At 46.3% G+C, this 20,532-nt stretch overlaps 8 protein-coding genes across 8 annotated transcripts; 6 read left to right on the top strand and 2 right to left on the bottom strand.

The window, feature by feature from the left end:
• Positions 1-27: 27 nt before the first annotated feature.
• BGW36DRAFT_390276 (mitochondrial ribosomal protein L31-domain-containing protein) lies at positions 28-864 on the top strand. Its single transcript, XM_046217459.1, has 3 exons — positions 28-110; positions 209-441; positions 500-864. Exons 1-3 carry the CDS (start codon positions 70-72, stop codon positions 550-552), a joined length of 327 nt encoding a protein of 108 aa, XP_046066427.1. The 5' UTR covers positions 28-69; the 3' UTR covers positions 553-864.
• A 113-nt stretch (positions 865-977) lies between these two features.
• On the bottom strand, positions 978-2,801 carry BGW36DRAFT_411975 (uncharacterized protein; the record flags this gene model as incomplete). The annotated part of the gene is made up of 1 exon (XM_046219193.1): positions 978-2,801. The coding sequence occupies one exon, from the start codon at positions 2,799-2,801 to the stop codon at positions 978-980; it is 1,824 nt and encodes a 607-aa protein (XP_046066426.1).
• A 191-nt stretch (positions 2,802-2,992) lies between these two features.
• Positions 2,993-4,607, top strand: BGW36DRAFT_390274 (uncharacterized protein). The gene has a single exon (XM_046217458.1). The coding sequence runs from the start codon at positions 3,456-3,458 to the stop codon at positions 4,245-4,247; it is 792 nt and encodes a 263-aa protein (XP_046066425.1). The 5' UTR covers positions 2,993-3,455; the 3' UTR covers positions 4,248-4,607.
• A 1,211-nt stretch (positions 4,608-5,818) lies between these two features.
• BGW36DRAFT_433095 (uncharacterized protein) lies at positions 5,819-6,395 on the top strand (the record flags this gene model as incomplete). Its single annotated transcript, XM_046221222.1, has 2 exons — positions 5,819-6,263; positions 6,319-6,395. The coding sequence occupies 2 exons, from the start codon at positions 5,819-5,821 to the stop codon at positions 6,393-6,395; spliced, it is 522 nt and encodes a 173-aa protein (XP_046066424.1).
• A 1,609-nt stretch (positions 6,396-8,004) lies between these two features.
• Positions 8,005-8,760, top strand: BGW36DRAFT_433094 (uncharacterized protein; the record flags this gene model as incomplete). The annotated part of the gene is made up of 1 exon (XM_046221221.1): positions 8,005-8,760. The coding sequence occupies one exon, from the start codon at positions 8,005-8,007 to the stop codon at positions 8,758-8,760; it is 756 nt and encodes a 251-aa protein (XP_046066423.1).
• Positions 8,761-9,743: 983 nt separating this feature from the next.
• Positions 9,744-11,844, bottom strand: BGW36DRAFT_364863 (H+/oligopeptide symporter; the record flags this gene model as incomplete). The annotated part of the gene is made up of 5 exons (XM_046214600.1): positions 9,744-10,163; positions 10,255-10,854; positions 10,912-11,171; positions 11,222-11,764; positions 11,841-11,844. 5 exons carry the CDS (start codon positions 11,842-11,844, stop codon positions 9,744-9,746), a joined length of 1,827 nt encoding a protein of 608 aa, XP_046066422.1.
• A 4,327-nt stretch (positions 11,845-16,171) lies between these two features.
• BGW36DRAFT_390270 (uncharacterized protein) lies at positions 16,172-17,076 on the top strand. The gene has a single exon (XM_046217457.1). The coding sequence runs from the start codon at positions 16,264-16,266 to the stop codon at positions 17,002-17,004; it is 741 nt and encodes a 246-aa protein (XP_046066421.1). The 5' UTR covers positions 16,172-16,263; the 3' UTR covers positions 17,005-17,076.
• A 633-nt stretch (positions 17,077-17,709) lies between these two features.
• Positions 17,710-18,810, top strand: BGW36DRAFT_433091 (uncharacterized protein; the record flags this gene model as incomplete). Its single annotated transcript, XM_046221220.1, has 2 exons — positions 17,710-17,781; positions 17,848-18,810. The coding sequence occupies 2 exons, from the start codon at positions 17,710-17,712 to the stop codon at positions 18,808-18,810; spliced, it is 1,035 nt and encodes a 344-aa protein (XP_046066420.1).
• Between the last annotated feature and the right edge of the window lie 1,722 nt (positions 18,811-20,532).

Here is a 20,532-nt window from a genome sequence, read left to right as displayed (position 1 = left end):
CAGTTTCTTCGGACGGCCGAGATCACTCTTATTATTCTTATTAGTCCATCCAGACAGCCGACGCACATCATGTTCAAGCCAACGTTGCCCTTGCTGGGAGGGCTACTATGGTAAGCAACTCCTAATTTCCATCTTCTGCACCTACATCAAGCGCACAATGCCGTGTGACGTGATCGCGACACGCATACTAACTTTGCTCCCTTTGCAGGAAAATCCCATGGCGTCTCTCGCGCAGACAGAAATTCCGCCAGCGACGACGGCTTCGTGCGGTCGATAGCGTTGTCGATACTGTGGCCGCTGCATTGAAGCGTAATGGATTGCCGATGGCCAAGGCTATTGATCGATGGTATGAGGAAATGCCACGGGAGCAGGAAATGCTGCCTAAGGACAAATACACAATCTACGACCGAAAGGAGAAGAAATACCGCAAGGGCATTCACAGTAAGTTGAAGTCAAGATAATCATGCTTGTCAGAGATATGCTAATGCGTGGTGTCAAGAATTGCCCAAGTGGACTCGAGTCAGTCAGCGTGTGAACCCTCCAGGTTTCTAGCTGATCTTCCGCAAGAGAAATATTCGAGAGATATCAAGAGTTTTATGCGAGTTGGGGTTATATTTATGCGAAATAATACTGGCACACACCCCGACACCGCTGTTGCGGCTTTGTAGCATACAGGAGGTATGAGGTATCAGCAGCTAAATACCACAGCTGGAGTTTTGGCATCGGTTCATCAAAATCATTGGCGTCATTGTAATATAGGCACATTCTAGCTTGGAAAGTCGATTTACTTCCATTTTTGGGGCTATTCTACTGCTACTGATATTCAATCTATTCTATTCTCAATATACTATACAGCATTCAAAAGTCTAAGAATTTCTAAGAATAAGTCTCATCAGCCTCCTCAGAATCTACATGATCATCCCATCGCCATATAAAGGTCAGTCCATGAGGGTCCTGTTCACATTTTCGACGGCTTATTAGCCTTCGTTAAGAGCACGTGTGCCTATATTCGGTTCTCGTTGATCAATCACCTGCCAGTCCGCAAATTTTTCCCATCTCCCGCCACCAACATCATAATAAGAATTCTTCTGTTTCGTTGACATTGCAAATCCCTGAGGAGGTCGTCGGAGAATCCAACTTGATGGGTCAAGAACATTATCTGGGGGCTCCTCAGCCGAGCTCTCCCAGTGCTCGATGGTCTTGACGTCTTGAATAGCGTTCTTCCGCCGTTGTTTGTTAATGTGTGCTCTCCAGGAGTCGATATGAGGAGTATCTGCTACTCTATGTAGGAGGACCGCTGATTTTCGCTCATCAGAGAACCCATCTGTCTTTTGTGAATAGCCATGTAGTCGCATGAATTCGGCTGAGGCGCAGCAGGGAGTGGCATATACAATCCGTGCTTGTTTGTTGATCCAGTTGTTGGGCAAGGTTGGAAGGCTGAAACCTCTACGACCCGGCTGACATTCGCCAAGTAACCATTCAAGGCTTCTATCCAAGCCGTCAATAAAACGTACTTCATCATCCAGCAAGTTGTTCATGCACGTTAGCGTCGGACTGGTAGTTCTTACGAAACTTGAGCTAACCTTTCTTCTTTTGGATTTCGAAGCCACATTGAAACTCTGTCGCCTATGGAGGGATCGCGACTTCTTATTGCCCTTTAAAACAGAAAATGTGGTCATTTGCAATCCGGCAGGTCGGGTTTGTCCAGATAAGGGGTTTTCAACAGTGTCAATCACCACTAACCCGGAACTATGCTGTGAAAATATACTTTGTAGGTCTGAACTTCTGTTGAATAGATCAGATAGAGGGCTGCATGGACGCCCATCAAGACCCGAATAGTGAGATATCATATCCTGAAGACTTCCCATCTGCATACGAACCGCCCATTCTCTGAGATTCTTGGCTCGCCGATTGATGTGTTGAGTAGAGTTAATATGACGTTGGATTTTAAGGCTCCGACGTGCATGTAGTGCAGTTACCCGGTGTGGACTTGCTTTAGGGAAATGTTGTTTCTGAATATACGACGGATGGTAGCATGGAAAGCTCTCTGAATTATCAAGACAAAGTCGTTGATAATTTGCAAGGGGTGACGATTCACGTGGTCTGGACTGAAGAGGAAACGTGAAGTATGTCAAGGGATTCAAAGGTATCATAAAGTCGGTTGTTTCGTAAGCTACTATCGTGGATTGATTGACACTTTTGAGCCTTTGTGATCGATCCACATTGTCACCCCGAGATGAACATGCTGGCTGTCTTGCACGAACCAGAGCTCTGTCATCATCCATACGAGCAGTGGTTGATTTCACCTTCGTCTTCATATCTGCGTTGTCTCCTCCCCACAAATACCTGTAGAGCCATCGCCGATGGCCATGACCGTGCAGATGCTTTTCCATCCCTGAACAAGACGGATCCCACCAGACCCAACTGTAGTCGTCACTCGAATCAGTCCACGAAAGCCATCTCCACGGCTTACCCAAAACGCGCTTCCAGGCACGTTGTCGAGCGTTGTATCGATCCTGAGGAACCCAGCCGTACCAGGTCTTGATGTAGCGGGTTTTAAACGACTTCCCATTCTGAAAAACCCGCCCCCTGGTGAATTGACGCAGGAAAGAGCCAAACTTCCAAAACAGCAGTACAGTGGAGAAGATAGCTGCTAGTCCTAGAAAGACGTAGAGAAGCACCTTAATGTTGATCAATTTCCTCACAGAAGCTGCGAAGTGCACGGTGCCTTTGGGGAGATTTCGATGGGGGCTGCGCTGTGCTGGCTGGATTGGACTTGGGATTCGTATTAATGGTGCCATGTCCGGGACGACGGTGGCCCTATTAGATCCTTGCCATAATGATAGGGCTCGTGCTGCAGAGCAACGAAATAAGAAAGACAAGGGAGTTTTGAATGAGGAAAAGATCAGACCGCTGATGATGGTGATGTTGCTCTTTCTACATGTTCCAGTGCCATAGGAGGAAGGCACGGCAACGTATATATATAATTAGACTAGCGAGAGTTTGTCTTCTTATGGCCTCCATCTTTGTTATAAATCGAACTGGTTTTGAAAGAAATACCAGAGACCCAGTAAGGTTTTGTTGAACTATGACCCTTCAATTTTTTATTATTATTTGCATTGAGGCAACAACTACGGCAATGTTGTCAGAAAAGTGGCGGTGCACACTTTTCTACAGGTAATCGGCTGTAAGGTGATATATCCCAGCAATAAAGACAATAATATCACAACGTGTGGTATGTTGCAACAAAGTTAAAGGGCTAGGGGATCCGTGTTGGTGGTTCTACCGCTCCCCACCTCGTATTCGTCTACGCAGTGCTGCCGCCTAGCAACGCCGTCATGTCGAGGCATATCTACCCAGTACTTTCTTTTTCGTGACTCCAGCTGCATCAACAACAACATACGGCAAGCCACACCGAGCTCAAAGACCTTACGGAAATACCATTCAGTCTGATTATGGCCTTCGTTCCCAAAGAAGCAACTGTTCTGGAAGGGGGTTGTTTTTGCAAGGCGATCAGATACACTATCAGCATTCCAGCTATAGCCGATCGCCCACTCGTTCCTAGAGCACTTCCCACTTCCGTTGGCTTTGACAAGGGCCAAGCTGATTCCCCGAGAACAGTTCCAACTAATTTTCCATTAGTCGGCCTAGATCACTGCCAGTCTTGTCGACAATCCAGCGGAGCGATCATCCAATGTTGGTTTGTCTGTCCAGCAGAATGGGTCCGTTGGAGTTTCCTACCTCGTGATGATGGTAAATCTGCACCATTGGGGCCAGGAGAAAGGAGTGTTGTGGCTCCGGAAGTAGCATCCGAGAACCTCCTGCCAAGCATGGAAGCTAGTGAAACTGCTGAGGAAAGCTCTCGCATCGATTTGTCTACGCTTGATGCGGTGACGCCACGAACACCAAAGAAGGGGGCTACTGATCCTGTCTCTGACGTACCACGAACAAGAGATACGTATCTTACTCATTGGAACTCATCACCAGAAACTTACCGGTCATTCTGTGGACGTTGTGGGACAACTTTGACTTTCTTCTATGATCGGCCAGTTTCCAGCCCAATGCCACCGCTAGTTGATATCACTGTTGGCAGCCTGGACAACGCGAGTCTTGAGAGAATCAGGCCGGACCGACATTTGTGGTGGGACGACGGAACGTCATGGATCCAACAGTTAGTACGACATGGAGATGGGGGTTTCCTGCTTCGGCATCCTACTGGAGCGGTGAGTAGCACAATTGAACTGTGAGCTGTCTGCGTCGGTGGAAATGGGGGAATGGGGGTATGGGGGTATGGGCGGAATGGGCGGGAGTGGCGCTATTGTGTTGTTTTCCAGCCCAGCTTGGACTTATTTGTTAATGGAGGCCTGGACTGCGCTTGTGTGGGCACCACCCAAGGCGATCTGCGTGGTGTTTGGTATCTTCCTCGGCATTTCCTGATTGATATAATGTTGTTACTACTAGCAGTGAGGATTGTTAGAAACTCCAGAAATCGAGCACGACTAGCCGCCCCAAAATGAAAAAGAAGTATAGAAAAGCCAGAAAACGAGAAAACGCAAGGGGTCAGGCCCCCAATGACGAATTGAAGCAGTGATGCTGGAGCCTGGAAGGTGCACAATCACGATATGGCAGAGGAAAGAGGCACTATTAGGCCCAAGGTTTCAGTAGTTGACGGGCTAGCCTGGCCGGATTGGGAAAGGAGCGGCGCGTTTAGGCGCTTTGCTGTGGCTAGTGTGTGGCTAATGCGCGTTTAGCATATGTGGCTAGTGAGCGGTCTAGCACTCCTTGGAAATTGGGGCCGCCACAGTAATGACGCCACAGTGGCGCTCACTAGCCACATTCCACTTTTTGGGTCTAGCGCGCACGGCATGGCCCTGATTGGTCCAGACCAGATCGTTTTACTCCTTCCAAGATCGATCGACGCTGCATTAGTGAATCTTCCTCGCCGACTTATCCAGGTCTGCTCTGACAGGCCTCGCACTTACTCGGACTAGAATCACCCCTGACAAATTGCCTGCCTCATTGGACATCTGGCCTCCCAACAATTGGTGTCAATTGGGGCCTAGTAGCCAGTCGGAACCATTCCTTACCAAAAATCATGAATTTATTGATCCTTGAAAACAAAGAAAATGTTGGAAAAAAGCAATGTCACAGACCCCACGAAGACGTTGATATGTGCTGCATACATGGATCCGCATACGGTGCCTCGATTACACCGTTTCCTCGTGCAGCTGACGCTAGCTTGCAGAAAACATGTCTGCGAAGCTCGTAAAAGTACTACCATAGGCCAGTTGGACGTCACGAAGGTGTTGCAATTTACATGTGCAACTGTCTCGTTATAGCTGATACATCAATGATACAATTCTAGTTTCCCATACTGGCATTGATATATCTTTGGTAGAAACGACCAGTCTAGCTTGTTTCCCTCCTTCGTGACTCAATTGTTCCTTCTTCCTGATTCCAAAGAGGCATACCACCCGGAAATGAGAACCCAGTTAGAGGTGGAGTGTGAATCATACAGGCAATATTGGGGGTTTTTTGTGTCACTGACTATCTGCCATCGGTTTTGGGAGCCATCATCCAAGACATATAGAGCCAGAGATATGTCTTTATAATCGTCCCCATCTTCCGTTTCAATGATATTCCTTCTTCCTTCTCCAACAGTCTCATTGATCACCGACTGTTACACATTGAAGGGACTATATTCAAATACATTATTCAACAGCTTGTAAGCATGACTTTTGTTCTGAGCGCGAAGGGTAGGCAAGAGATACTAATACTCCCGGGCACAGACAGAGGTGAAGGAAACACGAAACACATCATGGTTCTCGAAGCAAGTGGTGCAGCAAGTGCATCGTCTAGTGGGGGCAATGATTTTCATGTTGTGGTGCGTCCAGGGACACTGGGACATTCTCGACCTGGATCTCCTTTTCCTATAGTCATCCAGATGACTGGTTATCAATCGCAGCCGTCACAGAACCAAACCGCCCAGTATTCAATTATGCTCCGGAAAGCGAACGGCAGCGCGACCGTGGTTCGGTTTGGCTCGCCTGGAAACCCGTATGAAGATAATAGAGGAAACCAAATTTTCGTCTTCGACCATACGCAAATGACAATAGGACAGGTACCCGAAGGTGAATGGGACTTGGGAGTCTATGTCCAACACATCCACCATCATAACAATAACATAACGCATCAGGATACAGTCTTTAAAGTTGGGAATGCGAGGTTTACGGTTGCAAGTGGCACTGGCACTGGTTCTCTTGGTAAGCTTTCTAAACTTTCATAGAGCTGAAATTGCACTGATGATGCGTTTTAAAGATGATACCATGAAGTCATGGCTGCGAAGTAACCAACATATCCTCAATGCCTGGCCAGTCTACAACGGGTTCATGTAGCAAGCGTCATGAATCCCGTTGAGGCAACCATTACTCGGCAAAGTCATGACCCTGACGATTCAAGGCCAGCCTTTCTCCTGGCCTGGTGCCATTCACTGTTTCTATTTCTTTCTGGTTATTTGCTTTGGCTCTGAATTTTGGGGTATCGTTGGGCATAGTATCTTGAGATATCCTGTATTGCAGTGATGTGTTTTTTTTATATCTAGAATAATAGAATATCGGCCGCAAGGCTATTACTCATAATTATCTTTCGTTCAAGTATTCTGACATGCTAGGCTGATGTAGTCCTATTATCTATGATGAGTTAATTTCAAAATCACCTCTCAATCGTTCAGGATTGTCAGTCTGATCCATGGTATAGAACCAGCTAAAACGCTGATGTATCAACGACCTTGAACTGTTCGTCCTCAACACAGCAACATTGAAACTAACCCTAAGATTTAACCCTAATTCGGCGGAATACCCTAACAACACTACTGCAAAATACAAACATGTCCAGAGTAGTCAAAATCTGCATGTGAATATGTTACACAAGCTAAATCTAATATCAACCAACGTAATTAGGACCGGCCGATGCTTTTGGTGATCAATCGACAATAGCAGTGCGTCATTCTCTAATATTTGTGGCCGCCCTGTCGGTCAAGTCCGACGGCGCCCGTGCCACATCAGGGTTTCTGCATATGGACCTGCTGATCACCCCTCCTTGCTGTTCATGAACAGATTAACTAGGCACCTGCGATTTAATTTTTAATCCAAAAAGTATAATTCAAACACAGGAAAAGAAAAGAAAAGTGCTAATGAATTTGAAGGTTTAATCACGACGTCAATCGATTAATTATGCCGAGTACTGTTATTGCAAGAACCCCCCCTCCCAGACAGGCAGAGTAAGCTGCCATCAAAAGAATGCATGTCCGCCGCATAAAATCGCAGTTAATAACGTCTATCAAGACTCTATTATTATTTCTTACTGATCTACCTTGTACTCCCTAACAATGATGCTCGGCAAGATATCACTAATGTTTATATTTTCTTTTTGGTTATAGCTTATTAATCCCCAGATCACTTCCTGCACTAGACAGTGGAAGACACCGGATGTTATTAGCAGGCACCACTAACATTCCTCGTGATCCTGAACGTGACCTCGACAAATATTCAAGCAGCCGTATTACCAAACTCACTTGGTCACCGGGGCAGTGCGAGGTAACCGGTCGCAACCCAATTCTTACTCATCCTGTGTATTACTGCTTCACGTGGTGATGCCATTTAGCTCCAGATGAGCGTTAATAATTCCGATCGTAGCGCATTCTTTCTGCCTTTTATTTGTTTCGATGTATTTATTTACTTCAAAACTAGGCTTGCTGGTTGTTTCGCCATCAGAGCAATAGCCTTGCAAGAACTTATTTATTTCACTATTCTGCCTGCCTCCGTCAGTCGTTACCGGGGAAAATATTCTGAAATCGCATTTTTGTTCTTCTCAGCCCGAGCAGAGGGCTGAAAAGGGTATTGATATTGTGGAGAAAAAAGCCCTCCTCCTCCGGCTTGTACTCAACACTCGACATCCTCGAACCACTGAAAACATGAAATCTAAGCCGAATTAATATAACCGGCCATGCCTCGTCATCGCCACTATTCCTGGCCGTTCAGCGGTCCAACTCGAGTCGAAGATGTACCAGTGCCAGCGCCACTCAACCCTGACTCTCAATATCAACCATTCACATCTTCATTACCGCTACAACAGGAAAACGGGAAGGAGAGAAAACCACTAGCTCTAGTGAAAGATACATTCCATCGACCTCTAAGCCCGGACACGTTGACCTTTCCGTACAGCTCTTCCGACGAAGAGGACGTCTTTATATCCGCCGGGATTGTCTCGAAAGAGAAACATCGACGACATCGGACAAAGAAAAGGCGACGATCTCGAGTTCACAAGAAGATAACAAAAAACCAACCCAAAGAACATGACCATGCCGAGAAAAATGAGAGCCATGAGCAACGTGAAGAACAAAGAGAGGTGATCATCTCCTCCATCACAGAAGCCAACCACGTCCCCACCGCGATGCTGCGCCGCATCATCTGGCCACGACTCGAGAAAGCTCGGCAGTTTCTGATTCCTTTACATCTTCACTTCTCATCGTCACTGCCGTCATCGGGGTCCACGCATTCATCGGTATCGTCCGCAAAGGAGACTATTGTCCTGTCGTGTGCAAGTACGCCGACGTTGTCGGAGACGGAGGATGTTTCGTTTTCGATGGCCGGGGAGGATTGGAGATTGCGTCCTGGGAGACGACATCGACGATGTCATTCGGAGCAGCCTCGGGCATGGAGAGAGCCTAGTGCAGGACTGTGGACGTTGGATGAAGAGTGAACTTTTACACTTCTTTTCTTAGTGAGTATTTACGTTTTCTGTTAACATTCTTTTTCTTTTATAAATTGCATATCTGGTGTTTTGTAGGAGAGGAAATTTCTCTTGTTTGGAGTGGGATGTTTGGGACTGTAAATTTCCTTTGCAAGCTTGTTTTGCTTTTCAAATCCTGTGTTTATAGTCCGCATGCAAGCCTTGGGTGGTTGATAGACTCAAATTATCTTATATACATATCAATACCATCCTAATAATAAGACGCAAAATGAAACTATAATTCTATCTAACCCTATAATGATTCTCTAAAATATTGAATATATGTACTCTATACTATCAATGATATCAAATACTGGTCTTAAAGAAAAAACAAAAACCTTAAGAAATTTCACCTCGAAATTAAATGGAGAGAGAAAAAAGAAGGCAGTGATTTAGAGCTATATCATATATAATCTCTATGCTCTCTTACTTATAGTGTAATATATAAGATTACTCATTCTCTAATTTGGCCTCCAACGACGGGATTCGAAGTTATAGACCGCCCAAAGCTGTTGCCCTTCCCTATGCCCCCCTATTCTTTGGTATTCTTTTTTGTATTCTTGGAATAGATTCAGGTTAGTTTTTGTGATACTCGCATTCATCCCTTTTCATAAATTCATTATTGTTGGAGAACCAACCTAATACAATCAATTGAACTAAGGTGTACGCCTAACATTTTGAAATAGTTACTTTACTTCAATGCACATATTCAATGTAGTAACGTTAATGTCTACACATCTAAGGATAATGTGGTCATCAAATAAGAACGATCAATATTAAAATATTTATTGCTATTCATGAGTTTTATCTTTTATTTCCTACGTGCGATATCACACAACAGATCGAGCATGCTCGTCCAATACCGACGACAGCTTCATTACACGTACTTGTTACAAGCATGCTCAGCACTGGAAGTATTCCAGTCACAGCTACAGCAACACCCGGTCACTGGTTTACTGCTTTGGTGAAATACCAAACTCCTCATTCTCTGCAATCGCAGGAGTGGGGTTAGTGGTCTTGTTGTGCGAGTTTTCGCCAACCACGTTCGCAGTACCCTCCAGCGTGAGATGGTAATCACCGTTCTCGCTCAACGTATACTCTTCCTTGTCAATGTGACGGAACATGAAGTAGAAAACAACAGTGAGAACACCACCGACGATGGATGGTCCACCGAAATCCCAGGTCAGGTACGGGTCACGGATAACAGCCGAGCAGGCAAGACCGATCGCGTAGGCGACGGCGGTGTTGAGCAGATTGATGGCAGAGACCAAGCCACGCATGTTCTTGGGAGCTCGGGAATAGGCGATACCGTAAGCCGGGACGTTGACGAAGAGCTCGGAAATACCACCAAGAGCGTAGGGAACCGCCATCCACTGGCGTTTTTGTTAGCACCGAACTGGTTAAAGATAATGCAGGTCCTTTTATTGAATGCGTCTACGTGTGAAGGCATGAGAGGATACATACCCAAATAGTGATAGGAGCCACTAGAGAAACTCCGTTGGCATCCACACAAGTGTCCGAAGAACCATAATTGCCGCAAGGGCCGAGCTTGTAGGCATAGTAGTTGATAACAGTGTAACCGACGCCACCGATTGAAGACATGGCCAATCCGGTGGTGATACGAGCGACAGGGCCGTATCGGATGTGGAACCGACGGAGGAGTGGGTAGAACATGTAGTTAAAGATCGGAGAAAACAAGATGATACTCAGAGAGTTGAAGTTGCTGATGACATCGTTGGGCACACCGTTGGTGACTAACATGGTAGACAAAAAGCTCGCCGCTTGACCCAATCCGTTGTCATTGATGTACTGAATGGGGAAGAAGCAGAAGATTCCCGTCGCCTGGAACGTGCGACGGACATCCTCAACGAACTGGTCGTTCCAGCGAGTCGGGATATTCTGACCATTGGCCGCGATAACTGATGGCTTGGCTGCGTCCCAGAAACCGTGACGGCCAATGCGGAAGATACCTCCACGTTTGAGGCAGATGCCCAGAACGCGAACGACATTGGGCAGATCACTACCACCGGGCGGATGCAGAACAAGGCGCTTTCGAAGCCAGAACTGATGCGATGTTAGTATTACCCGAGGAAATCAATGGACATTTTCACAGATACATACCAGGAGGGCGGGAAGCGGCAGATACAAGAAAAGCGGGAGAATGAAGGCCAACCACCAGCCAACATACTTCTCAGAGTAGGAGGTGGCCACCTGCATGAAACCGCCGATGTTAATCAGAAGGTAGAACCAGAGCACAGCACGTTCGGTGGTAGCTTCGGGATCTTCGATGACCTTCTCACCACTTTTCAGCACCCTGGTCTTCGCCTTGGTGTTGGGCATCTGATCAAGAAGGAGCGGAGAGACGTTGGGCTTGAACATAGCTGGAATCTGTTAGCGCTGATATCAACACCGTGGAAATGATTAGCCTTACCAGCACCGACCGACAGAATGTACAGGGAGATAAAGTACGGCGCCTTAGCACCTCCATTGGCAAGCAGGGTTGGCGCGGTCGCACCAACCATCAAGACGTGAGCAACGCCGAAAACGAGGACACCCCAGCAGATCATCTTGAAGCGGCCTGTGTGAGCATCGGAAAGATAACCAAAGATCATGGGCAGGGCATATGCCAACATGCTGAAGGACTGGTTGACAGCGTTTGCCTTGACAGTACCCATGCCCAAGGCGCCAGCAGTCTGCTGTGTTCCTGCCGGGGGCGCACCATAGCCATTGCCTCCGACAGGCAGCGGGCGATTGACAAAGTTGGAGATCAGACCAGAGACACCATAGTATGAGGCGCGCTCGGAGAACTCGACGGCGCAGATGAGGTAGGCTACGATGGGGAGATTACCCGGCACGCGACGCAGGGTCGCCAGCTCCTCGTCGGTGGGCTCGTCTTCAGCGTCATGGCTGACTGAGCGCGACACATCCTCTGTAGCGGGGATGCCGGCTGTTTTTTCATCAATCTCCTGGGAAGCTACATAGCGTTAGCATCGTGCGACAAGGAACAACAATGAAAACAATGAGTAGAGAGGCCGAAAGCAAAAACTTACTCATCGTGGGAGGACTTCTCGCTCTAGACACACAATACACAAAAAACACCGAGATGGAAACAGATCGCCGCCATCATGGGAGTCCCTGGCGCTGGTTAAGTACTAATTACTGCTGTGCTCCTTGCGCTTGGACTAGGGGCCCATTGCGTGCTGTCCAAGATGCAACCATAGTTATCGGGCTGCATCAGGAAGGTAGGCCATGTGGCAACGGAGTACGCGAAGGCCCAAGGCCAATTGATGCTATGGACGAAGAGCGCTGGAGCCGATAAGAGATGGACCGCCTTGGCAGCGTGTGTCACAGCGAGATGCTTATCACGCGATCCTCACGGCAAATCACATCTGGAGCCAAGGATCCAGCGTTGCATTGAATCAGGGCTCGCCAATTGCACAGCTGAACGGGACAAACTAGGTTACTTGGGTTGGTATCCTCAGCTTGCTGCTTATCAGGGCTGCATATCGTACATATCAAGGCAGACGTGCTCTTACTACGTGTATACAGTGTTCTTGCTCAAACCTGAACCCATGGGATAGGATAGTAGGATGTTGAGAATGGCTCTCGAAGGCCGCCAAGAGGTTCACAAATTAAATTTCATCTTAAAAAACGCCAGTCTGTTCGGCGCAGCGCCCACAGACACAAAAAAGGGGTCACTACGCTAAGCAGCTGCCTTTTCCAGTTCGGGCTTGGCACAGGCGGCTGGTTAAGCTATTTCTAATATTGCTATCCATTCGCAGCATATGCCAATAATAACGTGTTCCGGGGCAAGATAACGAAATTGCCCGTTCTACGCCGTGGTTGGCCGATCTGAACGAGATCCTGTCAACAGATGAAACCTTGGGCAGATAAACCAATAATCCAGCCTCAGTAGCAGACTAACAGACTAACTAGTGACAGTGTTGTGGTCGAGTCTTGAGAACTTTGAGAAGTGTTCTAGAAATCCAGTAACGAACGGAGGCGCACGCTGCATTTGATATTGACTTTGATGGCGTCTTTTTACGCCACCCGACGCTATCCGCAAGAGCCTGTCACTGGAATTATCGGATTGTTGGCGGTTGAATCATGAAGCCGAATAGGTAATTGTGATCGTGATCGTGATTGTTATCTGGTGGAGGGAAATCCCTCAAATGATATTGTATATGACATTAATCCTATTCGGCCTGAGAGCGCTCTCGTAGTCGTTTCTAGGAGCTTTTATCGGCTACCCCGCCATTGGCCCAACATTATACTTCCGCCATGTTCAGTGTTAAAATGTTGACTTTCGGAGTGGCCCGATGGTACCTTAGCGAGTCTGTATGCAGCCCAGAAAAGGCCGAGAAATATTGTAGTGTTTCCCAGCCTCCCGGCTTCCTATGTCTCGCAACTACTGTGCGAGTGCTCGCTATGTGTAAGTTTGTAACTCGGCATTTCGTCCTTTCCCACACATGTGGATTTTGGTCATTTGACTAGATCGCCAAGAAAATTAAACCTTGAGTGCAGACAAGCGGCGACCCGTGCGTTGTGGATATCTGGAGATTGATCAATCATCGTGTTCGAATGACAATAGGAATATTATTAACGAACTTGCTTCTGTTCGGCAACAAAGGTATTATCTACGCTAGGCCTCAATCTAACAAATTCCAGACCAAAGACAGAGTCTGATGCCTCGCCAAGGAACGTATGCAGTATGCACGGTCTGTTTCTTTACGTACCATCGTAAGACCGTCCACCTTAGCTGCGTTCGACGGTTCCCGCAGTCCTTGGCATTTGGAAGCCATCAACGGCGCTTGCATGTAAGATAGGTGCATTTCTTGCCTCGGGGATCTGTCTGCTGTCTTGAGTGCTTCTTCATTATTCGCGATCATTGACATGGAAGTTGGCAATCATCGAGTCCCCGCGACCTTTAGAGAATTTACGTACAACAACGGGCAAATGATATCGATAAATGCCAACCAAATTAGGCTGCACTGTTCTGTTTATCACATAACTAGATACCAGTGCTAAAAATCCTTTCCGTAAAATTAGCAACACTTACCAGATAAAACTAAGACCTCCAACAGGTGTCATGTCACCCAGACCATGATACCTGGATCATGCATGATATTTGACCGGAAACAGAGCGGTCTGGGTCGAATTGCCGCGGAACAACTTCTTCGTTTTGTTCTATAACCGAGACTAGTGGCATGGTGTTGGACCGAATAAGAGCTAGGGAAATGGCCAGGGCACTAGGCTACGCCCTTTAATATATTCAAGTTTAACGACCGTGCCTAACCTCCTGGATATGACAGTCTCAGGCGTCCTGCTCAGGTGGCGAAAAGTCGGCCCAAAGTGATTACTAGATTAAGGTTGTCTTGTCAGCTTATCGTGCGGGTTGAATAATGCTCATGAAATATTAATTGCTTCTATTAAGACAATGAGATTGGAATTATTAAGGCGAAGACGGCACCAGATTCCATTTTTCTTCGTATAAAGAATCAAGACAGGGAGAAAACCCAACTGCAGTGCGGATAATGTTCTAAGCAGAGTAAAAGCAAACAATTGTTTCAATCATAATTATCTGTGACAACTACAGTGAACCCAGGTCCGTGACCTCCAGATGGGTGTCTTTCCTTTCTTTGCGCAATATCTTGTTATTTAATCCATCCTTTAGCTCTCAGATAACATAATACCACTCGTTATTCATTATCTCATTGAGACCACATTACAGATCCTTAATTATAATCTATTAACATGTCATATACCTCGATTTTTCCTAGTCGTTACCCTCTATTGGTTTCAATTCCAGATAGACTGCGTAGGGTCAGCCGGTGAAAGGGCATAGACAAAAGCAGCGTCAAATGTAGCCAGAATGACAACGCTTTCACCACGACGGACACTTGAAAAATAATTTTGACACGCCTAATGCTTTACTGGTTTTAGGATGTCCTAGAGCGTTGGTGCGTCAGGCTGGCACGGTTCATGGATTTTTATGAGCTTCATCTAATATAGTCTTTGTGGCAGCCATTTCAAGCAGTAAGGTGCAGATCCATCCAACTGGATAATCGTCACGCGATCGACGGGCTCTAATAGCTGTTTGTAGAATATGTCTAGACCGGGTTCTAGAGATGTTCTATTGGGGTTATCAATTCTCAGAAGAAGCTAGAGTTACAGTCAGAGGAGTAAATACGATAGTGCTACAGGAACTCGGCGCTTCAAGATCCCATCACAGCCAATCAATGGCAACGACAAGTTTAGATGATGACGACGATTCCTGTACCAATCACGCTTTGTGGCTTTCTAGAAGACGTAGAAAGCTAGGCATAGCCATGAGTGTTGCGGGTTCACAACTGTAGCATATTCGGAAGCAGAACGGATAAGAGAGAGGAAGACAGATGGACTCGCAACCGGCCAAAATCAGAGTAGAAATGTCGAGACCGAGAGTTATGCAGTGCCTTCAATAGAATCTAATATTGTAAATTTCGACATCCACGCAACCATAAATGTCAATCAAACGGGAATTTCTGTTAGAGCGGCTTCTTAAGACCTAGAGTTGTGACATGCCAGAAAAAATATGCAACTATAATAACCAAAATAAGTATTACTAAGTAAGGGTTGTACTTTTTTGATATCGTGGTTAAAAGCACGACCGGATACCATTCGAGGAGGATGTTCAACCAATAGGCTTATTGGATTCCGCCACTCCCCAGTCGAGAACCCAACATACCTCGATTACTCAATATACAACCTATGCATTCAATATCGAAAAATAAGGTTATTTTGAGATAGATATATACTGGGATCGATTAGGAAAGCAACAAGCTCATTGATACATGAAAAGATGAAGATCAAAGGCGGGGATGGCAATGGCATCGACTGGACTACCGCGGCCAGCAGGGGAACAATGCTGCCAGTTAAGTGATAGTGAAGGGGGGAGGATGGTCCCATAAATTAGTACTTGTTCCTTTGTACGCGAATTTTGCATCCTGCATCGGCCCTGACAATAGCTGATGAATCCTACTGTAGATCCCTTCGTAATGGGTATCTAGCGCTGATGCTTGTTTTTATGGCGAAACTAATCACAACGGGTTTTTTCGAGTCTTGCGTAAGCGCAACTTGGTAACTTTGTGCCCTAATAAATTAGACTCCTGCTTATTTGTACGCAGCATTGAAACGACGACATCATCGCCAGTCCCTCATTATCAGTGCGGGGGAATCTAGACAGACACGTGCGGTCATGGCCTCTTGTGCTTGGATTAGGACAACGGAACTGCTCCATAGAAGCCCTCTTATCGAGACATGTGTCCCGGCCGATGACGCGTCGCGAAATAGCATCAGTTGAATAAACATTACTCTATAAGGGCCTTAAAACACACAATCATTACTTAGGTACATCTCTATTTTTTTGCTATTTCCCTAGCAGTCAACTGTTTCGCCCAACTCTCAGTTGCAAAATACTAGAGTCAGACTACCATGACTATCCCACATTACGGTGTCTGGGTTGGCCAGCCAACGCACTACACGCAGCAAACTGAAAAGCAAGACCCCAAATCCCCGCACATATACCTCTCCTTCACAGATGGCTCTTCCTCTTCGGGCAGAGGCCTTGAGGCCGCAATCAACGTCAAATCGACCGACAAAGATACCCGTCTAGTATTCTGGCTGGAGCGCAATTTCTCTCATCCAATTACGGAGACCCTTACAGACTTGAACCAGGGCTTCCACCTGTTGGGGTCGTATACCCACGCCAACAATGGAAAGGAAACTCACAATAGTCACCATAATAGCCATCATAACACCAGCCGTCACAATATTGAAGAGCCAACTAACCTCCAGGGACTAGATTTCGTCCGCACCAAAGGATTGTTGGACATCGAGTCCGGCACTGTCCTCCCTCATGATATCCCGGGACCAAACAATGATATCCTTGACAAGATGGATCCGATCCTCACCGATGCCATAAACAAGAAAGCAAAGGTGTACATCTTCGGCTCTTCCTATGGCTCTGGGATTCACGACATCCATATGAACCAAGGCAGTTTACCTCAGTACGAAAATGGAATCTATGAGGACGGAGCTTTGCTATTCCACTTCGAAGATGATGGCCACTGGGAGGCGGTATTTCTGTCATTTGCATCTCAGGAGCTTCCAACCGATGATCAAGGGGAACCTGAGGATGGTAGTAAATCCTTGGCTGAGATCCTGGGACAGTGATCAATTGAAATTTCAAGCCCTAGGCCAATGAGTCTATATAATGAAAGTATCCAGAGGCTCATTCTATTTGAGATGCATAAACTATTTTTAAAAAACAGAAAGAAGAATATGCGCATGTTTACGTAAATAGTTAAATAGCTCAATAATAATAAAACCGGCAACGTTTCGGTAAAAGTTCAATATTACGAACGCTTTAGAAACATGCTGCAATTGATCAACGCGCTTGTAACCTTTAGTAAACTCGCAATATTGTTGCAACGTTTCCAAATTAGAAATTATTATTAAATTTGCAATGTTTGCTAATACGATCTATTACAAAAATATCAACGCCATCACTTTTAGCAATATATCATTGGTAGAAACATCTCCAATTTAGTAATAGTGGGGTATTTATGCCTTTTGCGAAACGTATCCAATACAAAACGGTTCATAAACGTTACCGGGACCCAACATTTTCCCATATTAACTCCGTTGACCATTGAGTAGTCTACGGAGAGACGGACTTAGCGGACAAGGCGGTGATGACAAATTGTCTCTGTGAAGTAACTATTATATATAGTATTTGATGTATGCATGAGTCTCCCTCCGTGATACAAGCTCCTGTAACCATTATTGCATTTAACGCTCCCTAACTTCACTTATACGTAGTAGAACCAAGGGCGTCAGCACCTCAATCAACAAAATTTATCTGCTTGTAACAACACAATGACTATCCAGTACGCCAAAAACCAACCAGCGGGTTTCAAAAACCGTATTGAGCGCGTCGCCATCATTGGTGTATGAAACCATCATTTAAGGCACCTGCCGCTATGCTTCTAGACTTCATGGTTAACAGTTTCACAGGCCAGCGGACAGGTTGGTCGACCCATCACCGACGCTCTCCTCCAGACCGGGAAGCACATTGTTACTGTCATCACTCGCAGTGACAGCCAGAATAAGCTCCCCGAAGGCGTCAAGGTCGCCCAGGTAAACTACGAAGAAGAGGCCACTCTGGTCGAGGCACTCAAGGGCCAGCAGGTGCTAATCATATCTTTGGCCGTAACGGCAGCACCTGATACACAGGCCAAGATCATCAGTGCTGCGGCTAAGGCGGGTGTTCCACATGTCATGCCAAACGCCTGGGGCGGAGACACCCAGAACAAAAAGCTCGCGGCCGAGAACTTGACAGGTGAGGCTTACCTAGCTGGAATCCAAAACATAGAGGACAGTGGTATATTTTGGACGAACCTGTGCTGCTCCTTCTGGTACGAGTACTCTCTCGCCCTGCCGTTTGCCTACGGCTTCGACGTGCCTAACAAAAAGGTCACCTTCTACGACGACGGCAATGTCCGCATCAACACATCAACGTGGCAGCAGTGCGGCCGCGCCGTCGCCTCCTTCCTGAGCCTCAAGGCGCTACCAGAGGACGAGAACGACAAGTCGCCAACCGTATCCGCATGGCACAACAAGTCTCTCTATGTATCCAGCTTCCTCCTCTCTCAACGCGAGATGCTCGACAGCATCCAACGCGTGCAAGGTACCACGGATGCGGACTGGCAGATCACGCATGAGCCGGTCGTGGAGAGGTACAAGAGAGGTCTTGACATGCTCCAGGCCGGCGATAGGAATGGGTTCGGCATCGCACTGTATGCTCGTACCTTCTTCCCCGGTGGCGACGGCGACTACGAGCACAGCCGCGGTCTGGATAACGATATCCTTGGCCTGCCCAAGGAGGACCTCGACAAGGCGACCGCGAGGTCATTGCACATGTCGGGCTCTGACTGGAACCCATTCGCCAGCAGAACAAATGCCAAGATATATGATTAGTTGACAAATGTCGAAGGCTGGGACATTGATGTAATAGTAGTTAGGCCCCCACAAAAGCTAGACAAATTATAACCCGAAACAGGATTATAGAATAAGTCCAGGCAACTTATTTAATAGAAGCATTCACGCATTGCTTGTCACGGTATCTCAATGCGGTTTGCTTGTATATGTGAATCGAATGTCGGTAGGGGGGATCGGTGGCAGGAGAGTGAATTCCAGCCCGAAGATTCCGTTCCGCATGTCCAGGCAAAGAGGTATTTTGTACAAGATTCATTTTGCTATGTCAAGGATGGTAGACCGGCCCAAATTCCTGTTCTAGGCTGCCATTTGATTGAACCTGGGCTGCTCTTTGAAATTACTCACCTGGCGGCAATATGTACACGTCCACTCTGTCAAAGTCGGCTGAACGTCGGCCCCGAAAAGATTGAGTTGTCTGCTGAAGCTGTTTGGTCTATTGTTTGTCGATGCTATGCCATGAAAACTCTTTTGAACTTTTACAACGAGTCCACTATCTACGTATATTTTCTCCGCTCCTTACTTCCCTATTAATTAGAATTATCTGAGATTGAATAATTGCAGATGTCTTTGGTACATGAGATCCCGATTCTGCCTTCTCCATGTCATGAAATTGAATTTCCGGAAGCCGTTAAAAGGTAAGGAGTCTACGAAGGTTTTTATTGAGCTTTGTATTCATTGGATGGTAATAAATGAATTCCGGGTCGCTCGAATCTCACGAGATCTACTGTTATTAATACAAAATGAGGTTTCCGAGACAATTTAGATATATTGGTTAGGTTATTCTATACGTGATCTACGTTTGGGATTTTTCACAAAAAATATTCTAGGATCCTAATTAGCTTTGTTTCACGTCACCTGTAGACCTTTCTTAGCGCTGTATGGGTATCTGTTACCACAGGGGCAGATTGAGATGGTTCATTCTTTGCCATGTATGTCCTCGAGATGTCGTTGTCCTCCAGTATTAAACATATAAAAGCATATAATTAAAATACACTTCCATGGCTCTGTTCTGTAACCAGCACTACTTTTGCTACCACTTCTGTGTCACGCGTATCCCCCGACACTAAAGCGCATTCCACCCAGTGATATGCAGACGACACAAAACTGGAAGAACTAGAAGAACTAGAAGAACTAGACACTTAGGGTGACTGAGAAAAATTGCCTTTTTCACTGGGTACAACTTCCAAAAAGGTCACAATCTCCTGGTCCTTCCCTGCTTCGGCTTCGCTATTATTGATTCGATGTGATATCCTTCTCCATTGTGCTTTGAGAACATCTTTTTTTTGGTCTTACGTACACTTTGGGCCTTTCAGTCGACATCCTGAATGTCTGGCAGAGAGAATGCAGTCGCACTGTGCTCCGCGTGTTAGCGTCGGGCATATCGGTTTTTAATGGGAAATTATCTGACTTTTGCCTTCCAAAAATAGTCATCAGAATGAAACATATTAAACCAAACGTGTAGTAAACGATGTAATGAGCTAGTAGGAAAATTTGAAGTAGGCTATCATCTCTTGGGGTTGTTACTTAGAACTACGGAGCCACCAACCAATAACCTGATAATGCGGCAACTTGGTTGCTACTCTCCAATTAAATATTATTCAAGAAGTGGGACTGTTCCCTATTCATGATATTCATACGTGATGCAATTTTGAAGTAGGGTCTTTTATTTTTGGAAGGATCAGTTGTTAATGGATCATCGGAATT

This window comes from Talaromyces proteolyticus, assembly GCF_021365285.1.
Source record: "Talaromyces proteolyticus strain PMI_201 chromosome Unknown BGW36scaffold_14, whole genome shotgun sequence".
Taxonomy (NCBI): Eukaryota; Fungi; Ascomycota; class Eurotiomycetes; order Eurotiales; family Trichocomaceae; genus Talaromyces; species Talaromyces proteolyticus.
The sequence above is the reverse complement of the archived record's forward strand: the minus strand, read 5'-3'. Positions and strand labels throughout refer to the sequence as shown.

Bases quoted from the DNA above. Each gene is read 5' to 3' on its own strand.
- BGW36DRAFT_390276 (XM_046217459.1), top strand. From the start codon at position 70: ATGTTCAAGCCAACGTTGCCCTTGCTGGGAGGGCTACTATG. The intron at 111-208 runs GTAAGCAACTCC...CTCCCTTTGCAG, and splicing joins TTGCTGGGAGGGCTACTATG to GAAAATCCCATGGCGTCTCT. The intron at 442-499 runs GTAAGTTGAAGT...CGTGGTGTCAAG, and splicing joins ATACCGCAAGGGCATTCACA to AATTGCCCAAGTGGACTCGA.
- BGW36DRAFT_390274 (XM_046217458.1), top strand. From the start codon at position 3,456: ATGGCCTTCGTTCCCAAAGAAGCAACTGTTCTGGAAGGGGGTTGTTTT.
- BGW36DRAFT_390270 (XM_046217457.1), top strand. From the start codon at position 16,264: ATGACTATCCCACATTACGGTGTCTGGGTTGGCCAGCCAACGCACTAC.